At 43.5% G+C, this 20,436-nt stretch overlaps 1 protein-coding gene across 2 annotated transcripts in view; it reads left to right on the top strand.

Moving 5' to 3' along the window:
- Positions 1-6,389: 6,389 nt before the first annotated feature.
- Positions 6,390-20,436, top strand: part of STAM2 (signal transducing adaptor molecule 2) — a 53,087-nt gene continuing 39,040 nt past the window's right edge. Inside the window, exon 1 of one of the 2 annotated variants that reach the window (XM_075529766.1) lies at positions 6,390-6,676. In XM_075529766.1, the coding sequence (XP_075385881.1) occupies positions 6,637-6,676 (40 nt within the window). In that variant the 5' untranslated portion in view covers positions 6,390-6,636. The remainder of the gene's footprint in view (positions 6,677-20,436) is intronic. The other variant, XM_075529765.1, reaches the window with a different exon arrangement.

Raw genomic sequence — 20,436 nt, forward strand, 5'->3', positions numbered from 1 at the left:
TCTGCAAGACTAACACAGGCCAGAAAAATCATGTAGCAATGGTCTAAGGCCACCTTCATGCCAATTATGCTTATTCTTAAACTCAAAGGAAGTGGGACAAGCAAAGGAAACAAACACGTCAGTGAGAAACGTGAGGGTAGTAGATCAGCCCACGTACAAAATCCTGTCAAATTTGCTGGTCGGTGCCCAGAGTGCAAATCACTTTGTTGCAACCCTCAACCTGAAGGCATTCCGTGTGAGCACCATAGGCCAGCAAATTCAGCTCCTGCTATTCAAGGCCCAGAAGTACCCCACTTCAGTAAACCTCAGCCTGAAGGTACACAGCTTCACTTCCTTGGGTCAGTGAGCCCTGCTTCCTGAACTAAGTGCCCAGTGGTACCCCTCGCCCCCCTACATGCTATCCTCCTTCATAAAAGCGCTCGGCTTTACTAGCTCTGTGATTGGCTGAGTCCATCACTGGTCCATGCTTTGGCTCCTGGTTCTCGGAAGTTGTGGCTGTCATCTGGACACAGCTTCACTGCACAGGGATCTGAGTTATAAGGACAAGCTCTTCTGCCTCTTGTTGCTCATGAGACCTCTCCTGATTTCAAGGGGCTCATTTTATTCACAGCAAATGGCACTCCAGGGAATCCTGTTCTCAATGATTCACAGAGGAATCCAAAAAGTATCTTCTCCTACCTTCTTACCAGACCAATGCAGGAAAAGGCCAGTTGGTAGAAGGTAGAGATTTTGGTTGGAAGAGCCATGTTAAGTCTATTCTCTACTCCTGCACTAGGAGTCCCCACAACCACCACTTCCCATGGGGGTGAAGTGAGAACATAGATTAAGAAGCAACACCACATGGGACCTAGAACCCATTCAGGCCCTTTGCAGAGCAAAGCTACCTCTGATGGTAGTTCAGTCTTTATAGTAGCAGTGTCAGGGGAAGCCAGCCCCTAACACATCATATACGGGTCTGGTAGGTGCAATTGTACAGCAATAATAAGTAAAGATCATAGTAAAGTTATAGAGAGCATAAGAGATAGAAGTATTGAAATAAATGGAGTCAGACACAATTCATGGTAGCATGCTCACCTTAGGCCCGCTTGATGGTCCATGTGGAGGGAAAGAGAGATTTAATGCTAGACCAGGTTTTACCTTCTCTGGGGACATGCAAGCCCCCTAATTACAGGTGAGGATATACATCACAGGAAGGGCTTATGCTATAGGTAATACAGTAATGAGGGGGTGGTCTAGGGAAATACACACAAGAAGAGGAGGGATTGGAGGTATACATGTGACAAGATGGGCGGATCCTAGATTTAGGATGGCTAGAGCCTAGCCTTAGTCATCCTTGAGCGGGTTTGACCTCTCTGGGGTCTCCTACAAGGAAACAGATAACTACTATCCTTATCAGAAAGGAGTGGGCCCTACTTGTTGTGGGATAAACAGTGGTGACTGCTTGCTCTAGATGGCTGAAATCCCTTAGGGAGAATGACCCCTGATGACCTCCAAGTGTATAGTCCTTCCCAAGCAGCTTAAGTTTGGCATATATTTGGGGGAGACAGCTTGGGAGAAATCCTTCTGTTTCCCACAATTCCCTCTTTTGTTTTATACATAAAATTCAAAAGAGCTACAGTGGCTACATGGTTATTTTCTGTACATTCAAAGCTGTCAAGGCAAAACTTCATGATCCAATTAATATAGCCAAAAATTCAGGCTTAATAGAAACATTTAGAATCCAGGCGCTGGGGATAAAGACCCCTTATGCCCATCTGCTATTTGAGAAAGGTATGAGAGATTGGATACCGTGGCGAGAAGAAAATGGAGCCAAATAGGAATGTCTGCTTCTATAGGGAGAATGAATCAACCATGTGCTCACTTTAAGGCAGCACTGCTTTAAGGGAGAAACAGTGGAAACAATACACAACCGCAGGAACATGTACTCGGACTACATCTCCAACTACCAGAGTGGCGGTCTTCCAGCCGTGGAATTCTAGTCTTCCAGATTCCCTCCATTCAAGTCAGGGAATAAGCCCCAGTCTTATTTCCTTCAGTGCTAGTTTCCCACATTTCCCCCTTCTGTATTATGTTTAAGATTTAATAGTGTCACAGAGGCAACATGGTCTCTCTTCATAGCTCTTAGCTTCCTATAGAAGCGACAGGAGACTGCGAGCATCAAAATTATGAGTAAACAACAGTCAGACTGGAACTTAAGTTTTGTGAAATGCGTTTAACCCAAGCACATGGGATCCAGCCTCTTTCTATGCCAACCACCATTTAATTATATCAGAGCCAGGAGATGCCTCAAGCCTGTATAGAAAATATCCTTTTTAAGCTAATCAACATCCAATGAAATGTCTCCCTTAAACCCTTGCAAATATTTCCTAATCAAATCCCAATCATGCAATGCTATATTATATAGGTAAGGAGTTACACAGAAATCAGTTACATTCCAATCACATTATAGCATTGACAAGTTCAAAATCTTAATCTTTCAGCAAAACAAGTCTGTAGTAATAGTCCAGTCACTATTGTATAAAATGTTCAGTTATGATAGAGTCCCAGAGTTTCTCTTAGACAGCGTCAGCAATGGAGGAACTATCTCAGCAGTCAGCAATCGCCATTCTCAGGAATCTGCCATGTCTCCTTGACATTTTGAACAACTTCAGTAACAGGACAGGGGGTCAGGTCACACAGCAGCTTCCCTGCTTTCTTCTGGGCCTTGCTGGCTGAAGAGAAATCCGCCTAACTCCTTTGCCTGTGTAAATATAAACAAATAGCCCCTCTCTTCGGGGTGTCAATCTGAAAAAGGAATTATGATTAAGATTGGGTGGCTTCTCCATTTCTTCCTTGTCCGCCTTTCTCCCAACGTGGCTGTGTCCTTTTAAAGTTTTATTCTGTAAAAACATAAATGCATAGCCTTTTCCCCAGATGAATGGACCTGGATCCCAAATGCGGTTTCCATCATTTTAAGATTTCTTAAAATGGCCACCTAGCCCAGAAGTAACAAAGCCCACATGGAAGCAGCACACCAACATAGGTGATCTTGAAGGGCAGAGGAGACCAGGTCTCAAACAATAAATGCGGGGTGGTGGTGAGAATCACATCACCGTGAATGAGGGGGAGTGCGTGATGGGGACCCAATGCCCATCTGTAGACAGCTGGACATCCCTTCCAGAGGGGTAGTGGGGAGGAGATGAGTCACTCAGGGTTCAGTGTAGCAACAATGAAACTCAAAATCTCCCTCTAGTTCCTGAACGCTTCCTCCCCTCCCAATTATCATGACCCCAATTCTACCTTGTGGACCTGGTTAGACCAGAGGATGTACAGCAGTGCAGTAGGGATCTGGAAACACAGGGAATCTAGGACAGACGAACCCCTCAACACCCGCGGTAGGAGTGGCGACACCAGGATGGAAGGGGGTGTAGAAATGGAGAACTGATCTTGGAGATCTATGTGTAACCTCCTCTCTGGGAGATGGGCAATGGGGAGGTGGGTGAGGGGAGATGCCGGGGAGTGTAAGATATGATATAATAATTATTTATAAACTATCAAGGGACCAGGGGGAAGGGGGGAGTGGGGAGGGAGGGGGAGGAAAAGGGAAACCAAGCTGATTCCAGGAACCCAAGTGGAAGGTGAATTATGAGAATGACGAGTGCAACAAATGTATAAGGGTGCTTTGCTCAATTGATGTATGTACGGATTGTGATAAGAGCTGTATGAGCCCCAATGAAAAGATTTATTAGTTAAAAAAGATTTCTTAGGATCAATTTTCTCTGTAGAATTGAAAACATGTTTATCTGCCCTAATTTTATTACAAGCTTTTAGTAAGGAGAAATTTTTTTGTTGTTGTTAAAATGACTAAGTGAACTTCGTCATACATAAGATTCCTCTTCTCCCTCTTCTGTTTTAACCATGCAGCCTTTAAAGCATTGCTGGAAATCTCAGTTACCTTGCTTGGTCTTGAACCAGTAAAACAACTAGTTAGATAGCCTTCATTGTTATGTAAATTTTCGCTTCCAGCTCTCAGAGAATTAAGAAAGCTGATTATTTCCCATACTTTGAAAGACAGAAAAAATTCTTAATAACTTTGTTCATCTGTTCTTGAAGCAACTTACCAAACAGACGTTTTTTTCCTCCAAGTTTGCCAATAAGGTTACAGGCTCAATCAAGCCGTTTTGCCCTTCAGGCTTCTCATACTGAATGATTTTACAATCATGCAATTGTCTCTCTTGGTTAACTTCACTCATTCCCTCCATGCTGGCTTTAGGGGAAGTTAATGGGAGGATCTTAGGCCCTCCTGAATGCCCTAAGGAAATGACCCCATTGCCAGAGTTTAAAACCCTTTTCCCTTCAATTTCTAGTTCCATGTGGGGGCGCTATTGTTTCCCCACAACAGCATTCCAAAAGACCCCTTCATTTAAAAGGTGATCAGACTTACCATGTTCTTTTAGGTAGTGGACCCCAATTACCGCTCTTAATTTCTGATTCAATTACAGCTTTTGGCTTTTCCTCACAACTCTTATCAACTCCAGTATCAATTTTAATTCCCTGAGTACTTAGATCAAAACTTCCTGATAGAAACTGTATTACCCTTTCAATAGGAGGTTCCTGCTTTTTAGAATCAACAGGGTGCTGCAAGGGCTTCTGAGCCATTTCTTGGTTACTCAAACCAACTGCAGCGAGAACAGAGGCTGGGCTTTTGCCTGTTTGTCTAGGTCTGGTCTCCTGCTTAGAGGCTGGGAGATACCTGTGATTTCTGCCATTCAAAGATTCTCTTGCTGGGTTAGGCAGACGCCTTGCCTTCTGAGCTCTGTTAGGTGGGACTTGGATCAAGCTCCTTCCTCTATTTTCTGCGCTCCGTTTAAACGGGCTTGGAGCACGCCCCGTTACACGTTTTTGGGTAAATGTCCTCTATTCCTAAACTTTGAATGACCATACTCAGCCCAGTGACTACCTCTATCGCAGCAAGATCAGCGTCCAGTTCCCTCGGACTCTTTCCCTGGGTCTTTTCCGCTGTGAATCATCCTGTTCTTTTGCAAATATCTGCCATATGTCAGGGGAAGCCAGCCCCTCACACATCATTACGAGTCCAGTAGGTGCAATTGTACAGCGATAATAAGTAAAGATTATAGTAAAGTTATAGAGCGCATGAGAGATAGAAGAGAAGTATTGAAATAAATGGAGTCAGACACGATTCATAGTAGCATACTCACCTCAGCCCCGCTTGGTGGTCCACATAGAGGAAAAGAGAGCTCTTTAAAGCTAGCCCAGGCTTTTATCTTCTCTGGGGACATGCAAGCCCCCTAATTACAGGTGAGGATATACATCACAGGAAGGGCTTGTGCTATAGGTAATACAGTAATGAGAGGGGGTAGTCTAGAGAAATACATGCAATAGGAAGAGGGTTTGGGGGTATACATGTGACAAGATGGGTGGATCCTAGATTTAGGATGGCAGTTTAACCTTGGTCATCCTTGGGTGGGTTTGACCTCTCTGGGTCTCCTACAAGGAAACAGACTACTATCCTTATCAGAAGGGAGTGGGCCCTACTTGTTGTGGGATAAACAGTGGTGACTGCTTGCTCTGGATGGCTGAAAGCCCTTAGGGAGAACGACCCCTGATGACCTCCAAGTGTATAGTCCTGCGCAAGCAGTTAAGTTTGGCATATATTTGGGGGAGACAGCTTGGGAGAAATCCTTGTTTCCCACAATAGCAGGAACAGAAGCAGTCGCAGGGCCATTTGTGAGGCACGAATCTTGCCAACTAGGAACGAAAAAAAAACTAAAACCCCAAAACTCACTGCGAAAGATGGAGGCGATTCTGACGTATAATGACCCCTAGTGGCTCAGTAGGTTGGGCTGCTAATCACAAAGTCAGCCGTTTGAAACCACCAGCAGCCTTGCAGGAGAGAGAGGAGGCTCTCTACTTCTGTAAAGAGTTACAGACTCGGACACCCACAGGGGGTAGTTCTACCCTGTTCTATAGGGTCACGATGAGAAATTAACTAAGGGACCCCAAACATGTCGTGGAGTTGATTTCTACTTCTTGTTGACACCCTACTGTTCCCGAAGCTGCAATCCTCATGGAAGCCGAACGCCACATCTCTCCTGCAGAACATGCAGGCCTTTCCATTGGCAGTAACCACTGAGCGACCAAGCCTCCTTAAAATCACGGGAAGAACCAGACGAGGAAAGTCTCAGGCGACCACGCCCCCTGCCGCACCGCCGCTGGCACGGCAGCTTCCGCGCCTCCGGCGTCGCCCAGTTCCAGGAGCGACAACTTCCGGCCCCGAAGGTCCCCGCTCCGTGGCTCATCGGGGTCCTAACGATGGGAGGGTGGCCAAGGCGAACGCCTAACCCCTGGGAGGTTCTGAGACTGGGATTGCCGTCTCCTCCCGACGGGTGGCGACAATTGGAGCTCTAGACAGATGCCTGAGGTCTGCAGGGCGTCTCCGCAGAAGGAGGATCCCCAAGCAGCGCGAGGACCGACGGCACGCCCGTCAGGCGGGAGCAGGGCAGGGGTAGTGGCGGAAGTGTAGAGAAGGCGGCCGGTGCGGAGCTGTCTAGGAAGCCGCAGCCGCGGGTCGCTGGGACAGAAGCTGCTGCCGAACTTGAGCCAGACCGCCGGGACTGGGGCTCGGGCGCCTGCGAGATGCCTCTGTTTAGTGCTAACCCCTTCGAGCAAGACGTGGGTGAGTGCTGGTCCGGGCTGCTGTTTGTCCAGCTGGAAAGTGGGCGGTGGCGACTTCAGGGACTGGGGAGCCAAGCCAAAGGAGGGAAGGGATGGTGTCGCCGTCTCGGCGTTTGCATTTACCTGGGGGCTGGGGGAGATAACTTTGGCACGTCTTAGCCTGCGGGGGCGAGTCTACTGCCTGCTGGAAGTTGGGACCCCGAATAAGGGCTGTTCCCCTGGCCAAGCCTAGCGATCAGGAAGAGCCTGGGGCTCGCCCAAGACTTGACTAATTAAGCAATTGCAGAGTTGGTGATATAAACTTCTTGACGGCTCCAGAGCTGGTGAAGCCCTGGTCCTGCCCGTTGCTGCCCCGCCCTGCCCCTGTGCAGCAGCGGAGACACGGCCCCGATAGAAGGGCCAAACGCTAGAGAGGCCTCGATTGCTCCCATTGTTAGGAAGAACTCATTTAACGTGGCTAATGTACAGATGCAAACAACCCTTGGTAGGGACTTATTTACCGTTGCTGGAGGTGCTGTCTATGGCTTAGAGGCTGCGTGATATTTTTTTCAGAGTAAGAAAGCGAAAACTACCAACCCTAGAATCTCAAGACAGTTCGGAACAACTTATCGTTTATTTGTTGGGGTTCTAAGAACGCTTACCTTTCCGCGAGTGAAAAAGAGGTGGACTGCATTATGGGGCCTTACTGTAGCCATGGCAATGACAGTAAACTGGCTACAATATTGTTATCATTTTCATAATAATTAACAGAATCCTAGGTAGACTTTTAGGACTTGGTGAAATGAAAAGGCATGACAGAAAATAGACTGTCACAGAATAAACGCATTTTACTAGTGACCATATTTTATAGTCAACAATGTCAAATCATGCAGAGACTGGAAAGTTCTCTAGTTTGGTGTATGATGCGATCCTCGAAGCATATTTTATAAGTCAAATATGTGTGTTCAAAAAAGTATTATTAGATAAGCCCTTTATGTTCCCAGAAAGCTAACAATGAGACTTTTTAAATATGTAGAGTATTCCCATGTCTCAATTTTTATTCTTGAGATTTGAAAACCATTAGTTGACTGGCATGGAAGAAGGGGGGTGTTCTACTCCCATAAAGAGTTACAGTCTGGGAAACTCACCAGGGCAGTTCTATACTGTCCTATAGGGTCACTACGAGTAGACACCAACTTGATGTCAGTGAGTTTGGTCTTTGAAGTTTCCTGGCATAAATCTCAGAAGCTTCATGTTGAAGACCACAGTGTCTTCTGCTTCTGGAAAATCCACTGGTTTTCTCTGTTGCCACAGTATTATCTTTGGGAGGATTTTCCTTTTCTATTAATTTGTTCAATAGTACCTGATGCTCTGAGAAGCCAGTTGTTTTTTTATTGGAACCTTCTCTGTTCTCGAAGTAGCCTGAGGAAGTCTGCCTGTTTAGTTGTGGCTTCTGAATGGCTTAGTGAAGCCCAGATAAGGGCCGCTGCAGTGAAGAGGTACTGCTGCTTATACAAAACCCACTGTGAGTTTCTTCTTTTTTTTCCCCAATACATAGAGTTCATGAGCAGTATCATCAACACAAACTTCAAGTGCTTTTTTGTTAGCTCAAGTATGACTGATTCAGGATCAAAAGGCAGTTTTAAAGGTGAAAGAGAGCAAACTTGATTGAAGCCCACCTAATAACTTCTTTTAGACAAGAGAATGGAATTCTTAGAGAAAGTGGAATGAAACACCAAAGTGTTTAAATTGCACTCAAGCCTAAAGCATAGAAGGATGCTACATTTTAAAAATACCTTAAAGCTCTTTTTAGTTTAAAATAGTTTCAAAGCAAGTCATTATTTGCCTTGAGGATTTTTCGTTTTAATATATATGATTTCACCTCTAGCTGATTCTGCCTGATTTTATCAAAATCCCCTTTATTTCTCTTTTGCTATACCCTATGCACTGTTCATTTAGCAAACATGTATCGAGTGATTGCTATGTGTCAGGCATGTTGTGGCCTTGGGTCACAGAAATAAATAACTAGACTGTGAGCCCCACCCTCAAGGAATTCACAGCCTAATGGAGGCGATATATATGAAAAAGCATTGAAGAGCCTCCAAGAGAGGAAGGGAGAATATAAACTAATCTTAACATAGTGTTATAAATACCACTCCCATCCAGTCATTTCTGACTCAAAGTGACTCCATAGTACAGGACAGAACTGCCCAGGGGGGTTTCCGAGACTGACTCTTTACAGGAATAGAAAGCCTGTCTCTCTCTCAGAATGGCTGGTGGTTTAGAATTGCTAACCTCATGGGTAGCAGACCAACATGTAACACATTGCATGACCACAGCCTCTGATGTAAATGTAATATTAGAAATCAACGGATATGCTTTGCAGTCTCCCTTTATTTAACCCATTCCTCTGCCTTGAAGGGGAGACAGGGAGCTTCAGGTAGGAGCTTTCTTGATTCCCACTTCCCCTTCCTTGAAGCCCCTGTAGGAAGCAGCCACCTTCTTGGTGTGACCTGGTCATCATTAAAGATGGCACTGCACTGCTTCAGTATCTGGAAGGTGAGCAGTCTTTCCTGACATGATTTGTGTGTGAGAGACCTTTCTCGGACCCTGAGCTGAAACATACCTCTTTGCCTGGACTGTGATGAAGTGAAGATCGGGCTTCAAACCAGTTCAAAACCGCCCTGTAATTGCCCTTGGGAACAAGGGCTGAGGAAATGTTACGGAGCAGCTCTGCCTTTGCTTGTAGTTTTTGACCCGAGTGGGGAACAAATAGCTGTGTCCTGCTCTCCAGAGCCCTGCCAACCATGTTGCTCCTCCCCTCCCCCCAAATTGTGACACGGTCCTTCCTCCTGAAAGTTTCAGGACCCTGAGGAGGAAGATTAGATTACTGGCAGAACTCTGGAGAGCAACACGTTCAGAGCCGCATGACTGACTGCCATGTTTGAATGGGTCGTAGCCTTTTGTTACTTAAACCCAGAAAGTCAAGCTCACTGCCAGTAAGTTGATTAAAACTCATAGTAACTCTTCAGGACAAATTAGAACGACCCTATGTGGTTTCTGAGAATATTTACGACAGCAAGCCTCATCTTTCTCCCTTAGAATGACTAGTGGGTTTGAACTGCAGATCTTGAAGCAAGCAACCTATTCATTGCAAAACCACTGGGTTACCAATCTCCTGTTTGGTATCTATTCTGGTCAAAATACCATGATTAACTGATTGGGTTGCTTTGTGATGTGTACATGAACCTTGTGTATGACAGTAGTTACTGAACCATTTCTAAACTGGTCAAAACTAGGGGCTGAAAAAAGTTTTGGGGAAAATTCTATTGTTTTTTAATACCTTATTCTGTGAATTTGCTAATGCAGTGTAACTTGTCAAATGGAAGCAGGCCAAGGACCAGCAAGTAAGGAATTCTGGCAAGTGTCTCTTTTTTTCTTGGAGTCAGAACTGACAATCCCTGAATGGTCAGCTAGCTAGAGAGCATCATTGGTTACCTTTAAGTTGTCTGAGGTCCATGAATTTGTATGCGAGTTGCCTGGTTGTTATCTGGTCTTGTGACTTCTATGATTGTTGGAATGTTTGTGTGTCATTTCATGTCGTTGAGAATTTCCCTCATTGTCATTGAACTTCTGCTTCACCAAAATAAGGACATTGTCCTTTTCTAGTGATTGGTCTTTCCTTATGAAGGATCCAGAAAGTAAGTGAGCTAAATGAGCCATCGTTGCTCCTAAGGAATATTCTGGTTGCCTTTTTAGTCATTTATGTAACTTTGTATTCACTTGGAGTTACAAAACTTTTAAGTACAAAAACCCCACTGCCATCAAGTCACTTCTGACTCATAGTGACCCGATATAGGATTTTCCAGACTATAAATCTTTATTGTCTTCTGCAAACCAAATGTTCATAATTTCAGCTCTGATACCATTCCCTCCTTCCAATTTGGATTTTATTATTTATCATCCTTAGATCAAACAAGCTGATTTCATGTGTCCTTAGTTGTCCATTTTCTTGGATCTTCATAATAAGCCCCTGTAATTGTGCTAGGTCCTTTGAGAAAGTCCATCAAGATTACCCCAATGGGCTGGAGAACACACATTGGTACAGATAAGAGCTCTCGACACATGGAATTCAGGAAAGATAAATCCCCCAGGAATAGTAGTGGGAGTAGCGCTATCATGAGGGTAGGGATGGTCAGGGAGGGGGAAGAGTGAGGAAGGGGGAACCCATAGATATAAAGCCACCCCCAAGAGGACAAATAACAGAAATGTGGGTAAAGGGAGATGACAGTATAAGATATGAAATAATAATAACAGTATATTATTGATCAAGGATTCATGAGGGTGGGAATTTGGGGGAGGCAGGGGAAAAACTTATACTAAGGGCTTAAATAGAAAATGTTTTGGAAATGATGATGGCAACATATGTACAAATATGCTTGATACAATTGATGTATGGAATGTTATAAGTTGTGAGAGTCCCTAATAAAATGACCAAAAAAAATTACCTCTGGAATTTCTAAAAACAGTTGTTATAACTTTGAGTTCATCTCTGTTTTGAATTCAGCTGGCCAAGGAGATCCCCTTGGAAGACACCATTTGTATGTAAGACTAAGACAATATAAGACTAAGACTACCAAGACTGAGACAAATATATTACTGAGAGAACGTGCATGTAGCCATCTGATTGTGTGAATTGCATGTAACCCATTTCAGACACATTTAAACATTTTCTTTGCAGTAAATCTGTGCAGGTATGAACCCCAGCAGCAAACCTTTTTACCTATCATTACACAGTTGTAATTCCTTGATTATTTTTTAGCAACTACCCAATGCTATTATTTTCTTCTCCCTTCACAGACTTAACTACTTTCCAGATAGATATAAACTCTGTTTTATACTGTGTATACTGCACATGGAAATACATGTATTGTTTTGTACGTTTCTCAACTTTATTTAAAATAGGGTCTTCTTTTTTGTGTGCCATTTTACAACTTGTCATTCAGAATTTTTTTTGCAAGTTACTCATGTTAAATTAACAAAAAGAGCAATTTATGGGAAAGGACATCATGTTTCATACACTAAAGGGTCAGTGAAAAGGAGGAAGACAAGATGATTGACGCAGTAGCTGCAACCACCAAGGGGCTCCGACATACCGTTGTGTGGATGGTGGGGATGCAGTGGTGCTTCATTCTGATGTACTCAGGGTTGCTCCCAGTTGGTGCCAACTTGACAGCACCCAACAGCAGTGTCAAGGCGGAGTTTCACGTTGACTTCGTCCCCTCTCTTCTTTAGGAGTGACAGGTATTGCTCCCTCCCTTTAGACTACCCTCCGTAATGGACACTTAGCTGCCTCTGGTTGAAGGCTAAGCGGTGCTCTCCTCCCGCCACTCCCAGCGCAGAAACTGTTCTTTACCACTTAGGTCCGATTGTTGCAACAACTTGTGTTTCCTTTGAGGATTTTCTTTAGTTTCTTCTCGTTAAGCAATGTTGAAAACTGATGATCTAGTGGTAAAATTATGGTTCTGACTCGACTTTTAATTCAAGTTCAGAAGTGTTAATTAGATCGCTTATAAAAAGCATGGAGGGAAGTGATGACAGATTGTTCAGTGTCATTGTACACTTTCTCTCCTATTTAGTGTACATCTTCAGTGATAGTAGCATGTACAGTGGAAAACATTCTGCAGGGGAATTTGTATTGAGTTAGAACTTGCAATCTTTCTTTAGTCAGTGACTATTCCTTTACGAAGCACATGTTCAATGATTCCATTTGCAACATGACAATTATGGTGACTTTGAATTTTAATTAGTTCATTATGATGAAAAGATACTTTCTTATTTGAGGAGCTAATTTTGCTTTCATATGTTATTGGATGAACTAGAGGCATACATTGGGAACATTGCGAGTTTGGGCCCTAACTAGTATAATTAAGCAAATAGTACAATAAAGCAAAGTCTCATGAATTTTTTTTTGGCGGGGGTGGGGGGGAGCGGAGAATTTCCCAGTGCATATAAAAGGTAGGTTATTTAAGTTGTCTGTTAAGTGTGTAATAGCTTTGTGAAGTTTTGGAAATATTAAAACATGACGGGAAGACAAAGGGAGGACATTGAAAAAATGTTACCAATAGACTTGTGTAATACAGGGTTGCCACAATCCTTCCGGGTCTGTGTAGTGCAATAAAAGTGAAGTAAAGTAAGGTGTGCCTGTATTTTAAGGTTCTATTTTTTTTAATCCAAAATGGGTTTATTAGAATGGCTTCCCACTCATCTCGACTCAGGGTCTTTTAGTGCCGCTTCCGTCTGAAGGAGCATCCTTCTGTGAGCCTTGCTTTTCCTCCCGTGGGCTGACAGGACAGTAGAGCAGCCAACACAAAACTACTGCTTGTGCCTGGTGAAGACCGTGGTGATTTATAGTAGCCTGGGCATTTGACATCCATGAAGTGGGAATTGGGGCTCTGCACCAGGCGCTTCTTCTTGTGCTTTCTCTTCTCCTTTTCGGGAGAGGGTGAAGGAGATCCTTTGCGAGAGGCATGATCGCTGGGCGGTTGTCAGCACTGGAAAGCTAAGGTTCTATTTTTTAAACTTCTATTTATATATTTAAAAAAGAAATCTAGCATGTACAGTGTTGTGCTTCTCTATAGAATGGTTTCAGAAGAAGAAACTGCCCACCCCTTTTAATCATAACGTATTAGACATAAGGAGGGCCTCAAAAAACTAGTGTCAAAATTCCATTATCTTTACATTCCATTTACTCACCATCTGGATACCTTTGTGTGTGTGTGTGTGTGTGTGTGTGTGTGTGTGTGAAGTCCCTCTTTCCCTCTTTTGTCAATGTTTCTTTTTCTTTTCACGTGATGCTCACAATTGTTTTAGGCAAAGCAACCTTTGTAATGTTTATTTTACTAACGAGGACATGGATTCAGATTTGTATCAGCGCTCAAGTGCACTGCCCACAGTTCTTGGCCATACTAAGTTTCAGAGCTAGACGTAGAAAAGTCTAGTCTGCAATGTTGGACTGGTGACCCACAGCCGCTCTCTGAAGCCTAAAAGTGCCCTCGGTTCTTACAGTGAATGCACATACCTGCCCAGCTGAACCGCATTGCATCTCTAGTTGTGACTTTTTGACATACTGCTTTGTAGACTTGGTTTTCCTTTTCCCCAACCAACTCACTTCCATCCAGTCAATTTCAAGCCACAGTGACCTTATATATGGTGTCGTGAAGGCTGTAAATCTTACTGGAGCAAACACCCTCATCTTTCTTCTGAGAAGCTACTGAGGAGCTTGAGCTTCAAACCACAGGCTTAGCAGGCGATGTCCTGTGACTATGTTCATGGTGCTTCCTGATGTGTCTGTTACCAGAGCCCTCCCTGCTTCTGCCCTGTTCCTGGAGGTGGAAATAACATACGTGCTTGTTTGGTGGAGTTGAGAGAGGCCATTACAAAGAGCACGTTAGAAATATCAGCTAAGACAAATAAAGAGAAATGTCAGCTAAGAAGAAGGTGAACTTGCAAGAATAAAGGCTGCTTCTAAACATTTTGCCTTTTCATTAGAAGGTTTAACATTTTAAAAGGAAATAAAAAGTGATATTGATGTGTTTTTTTCTTCCTTTTGCTCCGTGTGCCAAATTTCCAACTCCCTCTAGCTCACCCCAAAATATTGGTGGCAGTCATTGACTTAAACAGTGGCAGTCAGTGCCTTGTGCTCCACCATTGTATAATTCATTTTTTTCAGAGCAGAAAAGCTCTGAAGAAATGAGGGGACTTCAAAAAGTTCATGGAAAAATAGAATTAAACGATGGAGTTTTACACGAACCTTTCCCATGAGCCTCCTTGTATAATTGTTGTAAGCAGATTATTAATAAATGGTATATATCATAGTCTGCCTGATCCTTTTGTTTTAAAACAATTTTCTTCTAAGATGTAAGCATGGCTTTGATCATATCCAAAGATAATGATTTGTAGTCTTCGATTATAATGAGTCCCATTGAATGGGTTCTGACTCACAGTGACCTCGTGTAGAACGGAATGAGACCCTGCCCAGTCCTGTGCCTTCCTCACGGTCCTTGTTGTGTTTGAGCCCGTTTGGGCAGCCATGTGTCAGTCCGTCTCCTTGACCCTCTACCAAGCAGGATGACCGTTTCCAGGGAGTAGTCTCTCCTGGTACCTTGTCCAAAGTACTTAAAGTTAAGTCTTGCCTATGTTTATGTAGCCTCCCGTAATAAGTTTAAATTATGTGTTCTGGTTATTAATTTCCATTTGATTGGGCCTTAAATATGTTCTTTAAAAAACATTGATTCAGAGACTATATTGTATCTATTGTCTTATATTACCCTTAGTTTGCAAAAATATTTAAAGTCTGTTTTAATGTACAGGCATTCCTCACTTTGCATAGTTTTTTGGTTTTTTTTTACATTTTATTAGGGGCTCATACAACTCATCACAATCCATACATATACATACATTAATTGTATAAAGCACATCTGTACATTCTTTGCCCTAATCATTTTCAGAGCATTTGCTCTCCACTTAAGCCCTTTGCATCATCAGGTCTTTTTTTTTCTTTTTTTTCCCCCTCCCTCCCTGCTCTCCCCTCCCTCATGAGCCCTTGATAATTTATAGATTATTTTGTCATATCTTGCCCTATCCGGAGTCTCCCTTCCCCCCCTTCTCTGCCGTCCATCTCCCAGGGAGGAGGTCACATGTGGATCCTTGCAATCAGTTCCCCCTTTCCAACCCACTCACTCTCTACTCTCCCAGTATCACCCCTCACACCCCTGGTCCTGAAGGTATCATCCGCCCTGGATTCCCTGTGCCTCCAGCTCCCATATGCACCAATGTACAACCTCTGCCCTATCCAGTCCTGCAAGGTAGAATTCGGATCATGGTAGTTGGGGGAAGGAAGCATCCAGGATCTGGGGGAAATCTGTGTTCTTCATCGGTACTACATCACACCCTGACTGACCCATCTCCTCTCCTAAACCCCTCTGTGAGGGGACCTCCAGTGGCCGAAAAATGGGCTTTGGGTCTCCACTCTGCGTTTCCCCCTTCATTCGCTATGGTGTGTGTGTATATATATGTATATATATATTTTTTGCATGATGCCTTATACCTGGTCCCTTTGGCACCTCGTGATCACACAGGCTGGTGTGTTCTTCCATGTGGGCTTGATTGCTTCTGAGCTAGATGGCCGCTTGTTCATCTTCAAGCCTTTAAGACCCCAGACGCTATCTCTTTTGATAGCCGGGCACCATCAGCTTTCTTCACCACATTTACTTGTTCACCTGCTTTGGCTTCAGCAGTTGTGTCGGGAGGATGAGCATTGTAGAGTGCCAATTTAATAGAAGAAAGTATTCATGCATTGAGGGAGTGCTTGAGTAGAGGCCCAAGGTCCTTCTGCCACCTTAATACTAAATCTATAAATATAGACACATAGATCTATTTCCCCATCCTCATATATATCTTTGCATGTACATGTCTTTGTCTAGACCTCTATAAATGCCCTTTGACTCCTAGCTCTTTCCTCCATCTCCCTTGATTTTCTCCTGCCCCACTACCATGCTCCGTCCCCACCTGGGCTACAGCTATACCTCTTCTCAACGCAACCTTACCCTTGATCATGCCCCACCAGCCTGCCACTCCCTCCTCACTACCATTTTGAGTCCCATGTTTTTCCCTTGTCCCTGTTTTTGTTAACACCATTTCCTTTACCCCTAACCTCCCCCTATCCCAAGTCCCCCCGGAACTGTCGGTCCTGTTTTTTTTCCTCCAGATAGTTCATCCAGCCTCTCTTATTTAGACAGACCTGTGGAGACAATAACATGCACGAAAACAAGACAGAGGAAAACAAAGCAACAGTATACAACCAGACAACAAAAAGAAACCACTGACAAAGAACAAAACAAAACACTTCACAAAAGAAAAGCTTGTAGTTAGTTCAAGGATCGTTTGTTGACCCTTAGGAGTGTTTTCCAGTCCAGTCTGTTGGGGCACTCTGCCCTGGCCCCAAAGTCCACTTTCAGCATTCCCTGGGGACCTTGCCGCTCCATTCCCTTGCTGTTCCGCTGCACTCCCCTAGTGCTTTGCCTCGGTGTGGTGGGATCAGGTCAGGTGCAATTCCCACACTGTGTCTCCGGTGCTGTCCCCTGTATCACCCTTAGTCACTGAGGGGCATCATGTCTCATAGTGGGGCCAGCCATGTTGTTCTCTCTGTGGACTGGCTGCTCTAATCAGGAATATCCTCATGGCCTGGTGGGCCAGGCTGTGCTCCACTCTCTCCTCCTCCCCCTTCATCTGCTCCCGTGTGTTCTGATCAGATATGTCCATCTCCCAGAGCTTCAGAATCATTGTCGTCCTTGAAACAAATTCTTCTCAGGGGAGGGACAGGAATCCACTTAATTTTTGGTGCTGGGGCCAGCCTCCCAGACCTCTCCACTGGTTCCCTACTTCACACCAGGATACTTTGCATAGTTTTGATATACATTAGTTTAGTTACCATGATTTAGTTAAGTAACACCAGTTCCCCCAACACAGTTCTGTTGTGTGGTCCCATGGGCCTGAAGATACAGAGATTAGAGTACCTGGTTTGGCCCAGTACAATCACATGAGCAGTGTGCGTTCCTTGGCTGGTGACAGAAGGAAAAGTTAGAAATTCAAAGCCTGAGAAAGATTTACCTCCCATGGTTGGCTTGAAGATGGAGGGACAAGGAATGTGGGTCATCTCTTCAAGCTGAGCGTGGACTCTGGCTAGAAACCAACAGAGAAACTGGACTTTCAACCCCAAAGACTGAGTTCTTCCAACCTGAATGCATTGGAAGTGGCTTCCTGGAGTGTCCAGCTAAGAGTCTACCGAGCTGGAGTCTTGCTTTAAGCCTGTGGGTATCAAGAACCTAGATTTTGAACTACAGAACTTTGAACTAATGGTGCTTGTAGTATTTAAACTACCGTATTTGTGGTATTTATTACACAATTATAGAAAATTAGTACTGAGACTCTGTTCAGTCTTTTCCATATTTGTTCAAATTGGATAATTTCTGTGGACCTGTCTTCACACACAGTAACCGACTTCTGATTTTAGTCCATGCAATTGCTTTCTAGTTGTATTTTTCAGTTCAAGAAATTCCATTTTTATCATTTGCATTTCTATGCCGAGTGTTCCTTCTTTGTTCATTTATTATGATTAACTCTCCGTTCAAAAATAGATATAACTGCTTTAATGTTGTGTGCTAATTCCAACAACTCAGTCATGCTGTCTTTTTTTTTAACAGCTTTTGTCTTATTTAGAGAGCTCGTTTTCTGCTTTCTGTACCCAGTAATTTTTAATTTTGGAAATTGTGAATTCTTTGTAGATGAGTTTTGTTCTGTCAGCTAGTTTTAAGAAGAAAGTTTAGGTTTTGTCCAGGTTGGTTTCCTTCTCTGTGGGGCAACCTTTGAGTTCTGGTTCTGAACTAAGTTGTAGGGAGCCCTTAAACTCCTGCGCGTCCTTTGGAGGTTCGTCTGAAAGCGTGAGGGGTTCTTCAGGGTCTCCAGGAAGGGGTGGGGGCGACTACAATCATTACACCTACTGGACTGCTTTTCAGGAGCCTAGGGCTGGCAACCTGAGGCCAGCAGTTCCAGGCCACTGGCCATACTCCATGGGAGAAAGATGAGTCTTTCTACTCCGATAAAGAATTCCAGTTGTGAGCTTCCGGGAGGTCCGCGCTAACCAAGGGCAAAAGTCCTGAACAGCCTTACTATCAGGCAGAAATCATCTTGATTATGCTGGATCGAACTCAATACTTGGCCACTTGACTTCCCTACAGACATGATCTGAATTTGTACTTGGTGCAAGTCTCTCTTAGTTGTTCTGTGGCATAAATTGCTTTATTCCCTGGCTTTTTGAATGTTGATGGGGATCTTCTCCTTCTTACGCGTTATTTGTATTTTTGTCTTTATACTAATAGGATCTTGTCCTTACCACCGTAGTGCAATTTGTCTTTCATTGTTTTCTGTTTTGTTTTCTCCCGGCTGTGAAGCACAGGAGGAGAGGATGTATAATACCTGATACAGGGAATTGAGGTGGGGGGTTGGTTGAGGAGGCTCTAGGGAGGGAAAGGGGATCTTGGGAGTAAATCCTGAAAGCAGGAGAGGAGGGAACACTAGAAATGATCATGATTGTACAACTCATTTTAAAGGTGATTTAACCAGTGTGTGGGAGGTGTTGATGCTGTAAGATTGATGTGGTGGTGATTGTACAATTCCCCTTGATATGATTGAACGATTGAACAATTCAGCGGTACGATATGTAAATTGTGTGCCAATAAACTGTTGAGAAAAAAAAGGAATAAAACAAAACAAAAGAGTCTAAACTGTAGCCTCCCCGAAAGAATTCCAGACTTGGAAACCCACAGAGGCACTTGTCGCTGGTTCTATGGGCTCTCTAGGAGTCAGAATTGACTCGATGGCAGTGAGTCAGTTGCCTTTTGCCCCAGGATAGGTAGTCTACGTGTGCTAGGCTTTCCAGAGCGGTGCCCTGTGTGCGTGGGCCAGCCCTTCAGCTGTGATCCATGGTTAATGTCTGTATTTTCAGCTCCTAGAAATAGTTGCTTCATGTTTTATGGCCTATGCAATAGTTGGTTTCTCTAGAATAGGAAATCTGATAGCAGTTTATTCAGTATAGTTGGAAGCAGATCGGCCATGAGTTTGGTATGTTCTCTCCCCATGCTCTTCCCACCCTGGGGAAGAAGAGTGAACCTTTGAAGTCTTTTTTGGAGCATTCTTAAAGATAGCTAATTTTTATTACTGATTGAACATATTAAAGTTTCATAGGTAGACTTCTTTTTAAATCTGTATTTTGAACATAATAGATTGTGTAGAAAGGGAGACTTTCTGTTCACTTTAAGTATTGATGAAATGATCCTTTATAATGTCAGAATATTTTTGAAGTATTGCACTGTATATTTGAGGCTCCCATTGGCAGTAATCAAAACCTGGTGCTGAATTGTTATGACTTACACCCACCCAACCCTGGGAATTTAGCATTTAGGCCCCAGGGGACCTCTTTTCACTTTCTCCCCCTCAGTGCAATTGAAACAGGACAATGTGAAATATGGCCTCAACAGTGGGCAAAGTGACGCACTGTTAAAGAATAGTTTCTTAATTATAATATTTAACATTTTCCAGGAGTTGAAAATACTCCTAAGTACATAATTTAACTGTTATTTAGTTCACTTGAAAAATAAGATCCTTTTTGACAGGGCATTATAAAGTCTTCACATTTTATGATTTTTTTAAGAGTAATTGTGCATCCTGTATTTATAGAGTAAAATATGCCGTATAGAGTATTCAACTCTGAATTTTTCATTTCCTAAGAAAATTAAATCAAGTAAACAACATTCTACTTGGGTATTTTTGAGATTGCTGAAATATTTGGGAGGCTATGAGGTAGACTTTGCATTTAATTTTATATTATATGGCCCAAGTTGAAAAAGTAGTCATTTTATGTTGAACTTTGGAAGGAAAGGGTAGGTTGTGAGGTGATGGAAAATGAATTGTTGGGGAGTGGGGGTGCGGGGGGAAAAGGGAGCCGATGTCAAGGAGTCCAGGAAGGAAGAGAATGTTTTGAAGGTGATTGTGGTCGGAATTGTACAATAATACTGCTTGATGTGATTGAACCATGGAATGATGTGCTATGTGTATTAAACTCCCAATTAAAAAAAAAGAGTGTGTGTATGTGTAGTCTTCAAAATGATCATGGAAAAAAGGAATGAAAAGGTAAAATATATATACTTTATTTCTCTGTGTACG

Source organism: Tenrec ecaudatus, chromosome 13 (assembly GCF_050624435.1).
Source record: "Tenrec ecaudatus isolate mTenEca1 chromosome 13, mTenEca1.hap1, whole genome shotgun sequence".
Lineage (NCBI taxonomy): Eukaryota > Metazoa > Chordata > Mammalia > Afrosoricida > Tenrecidae > Tenrec > Tenrec ecaudatus.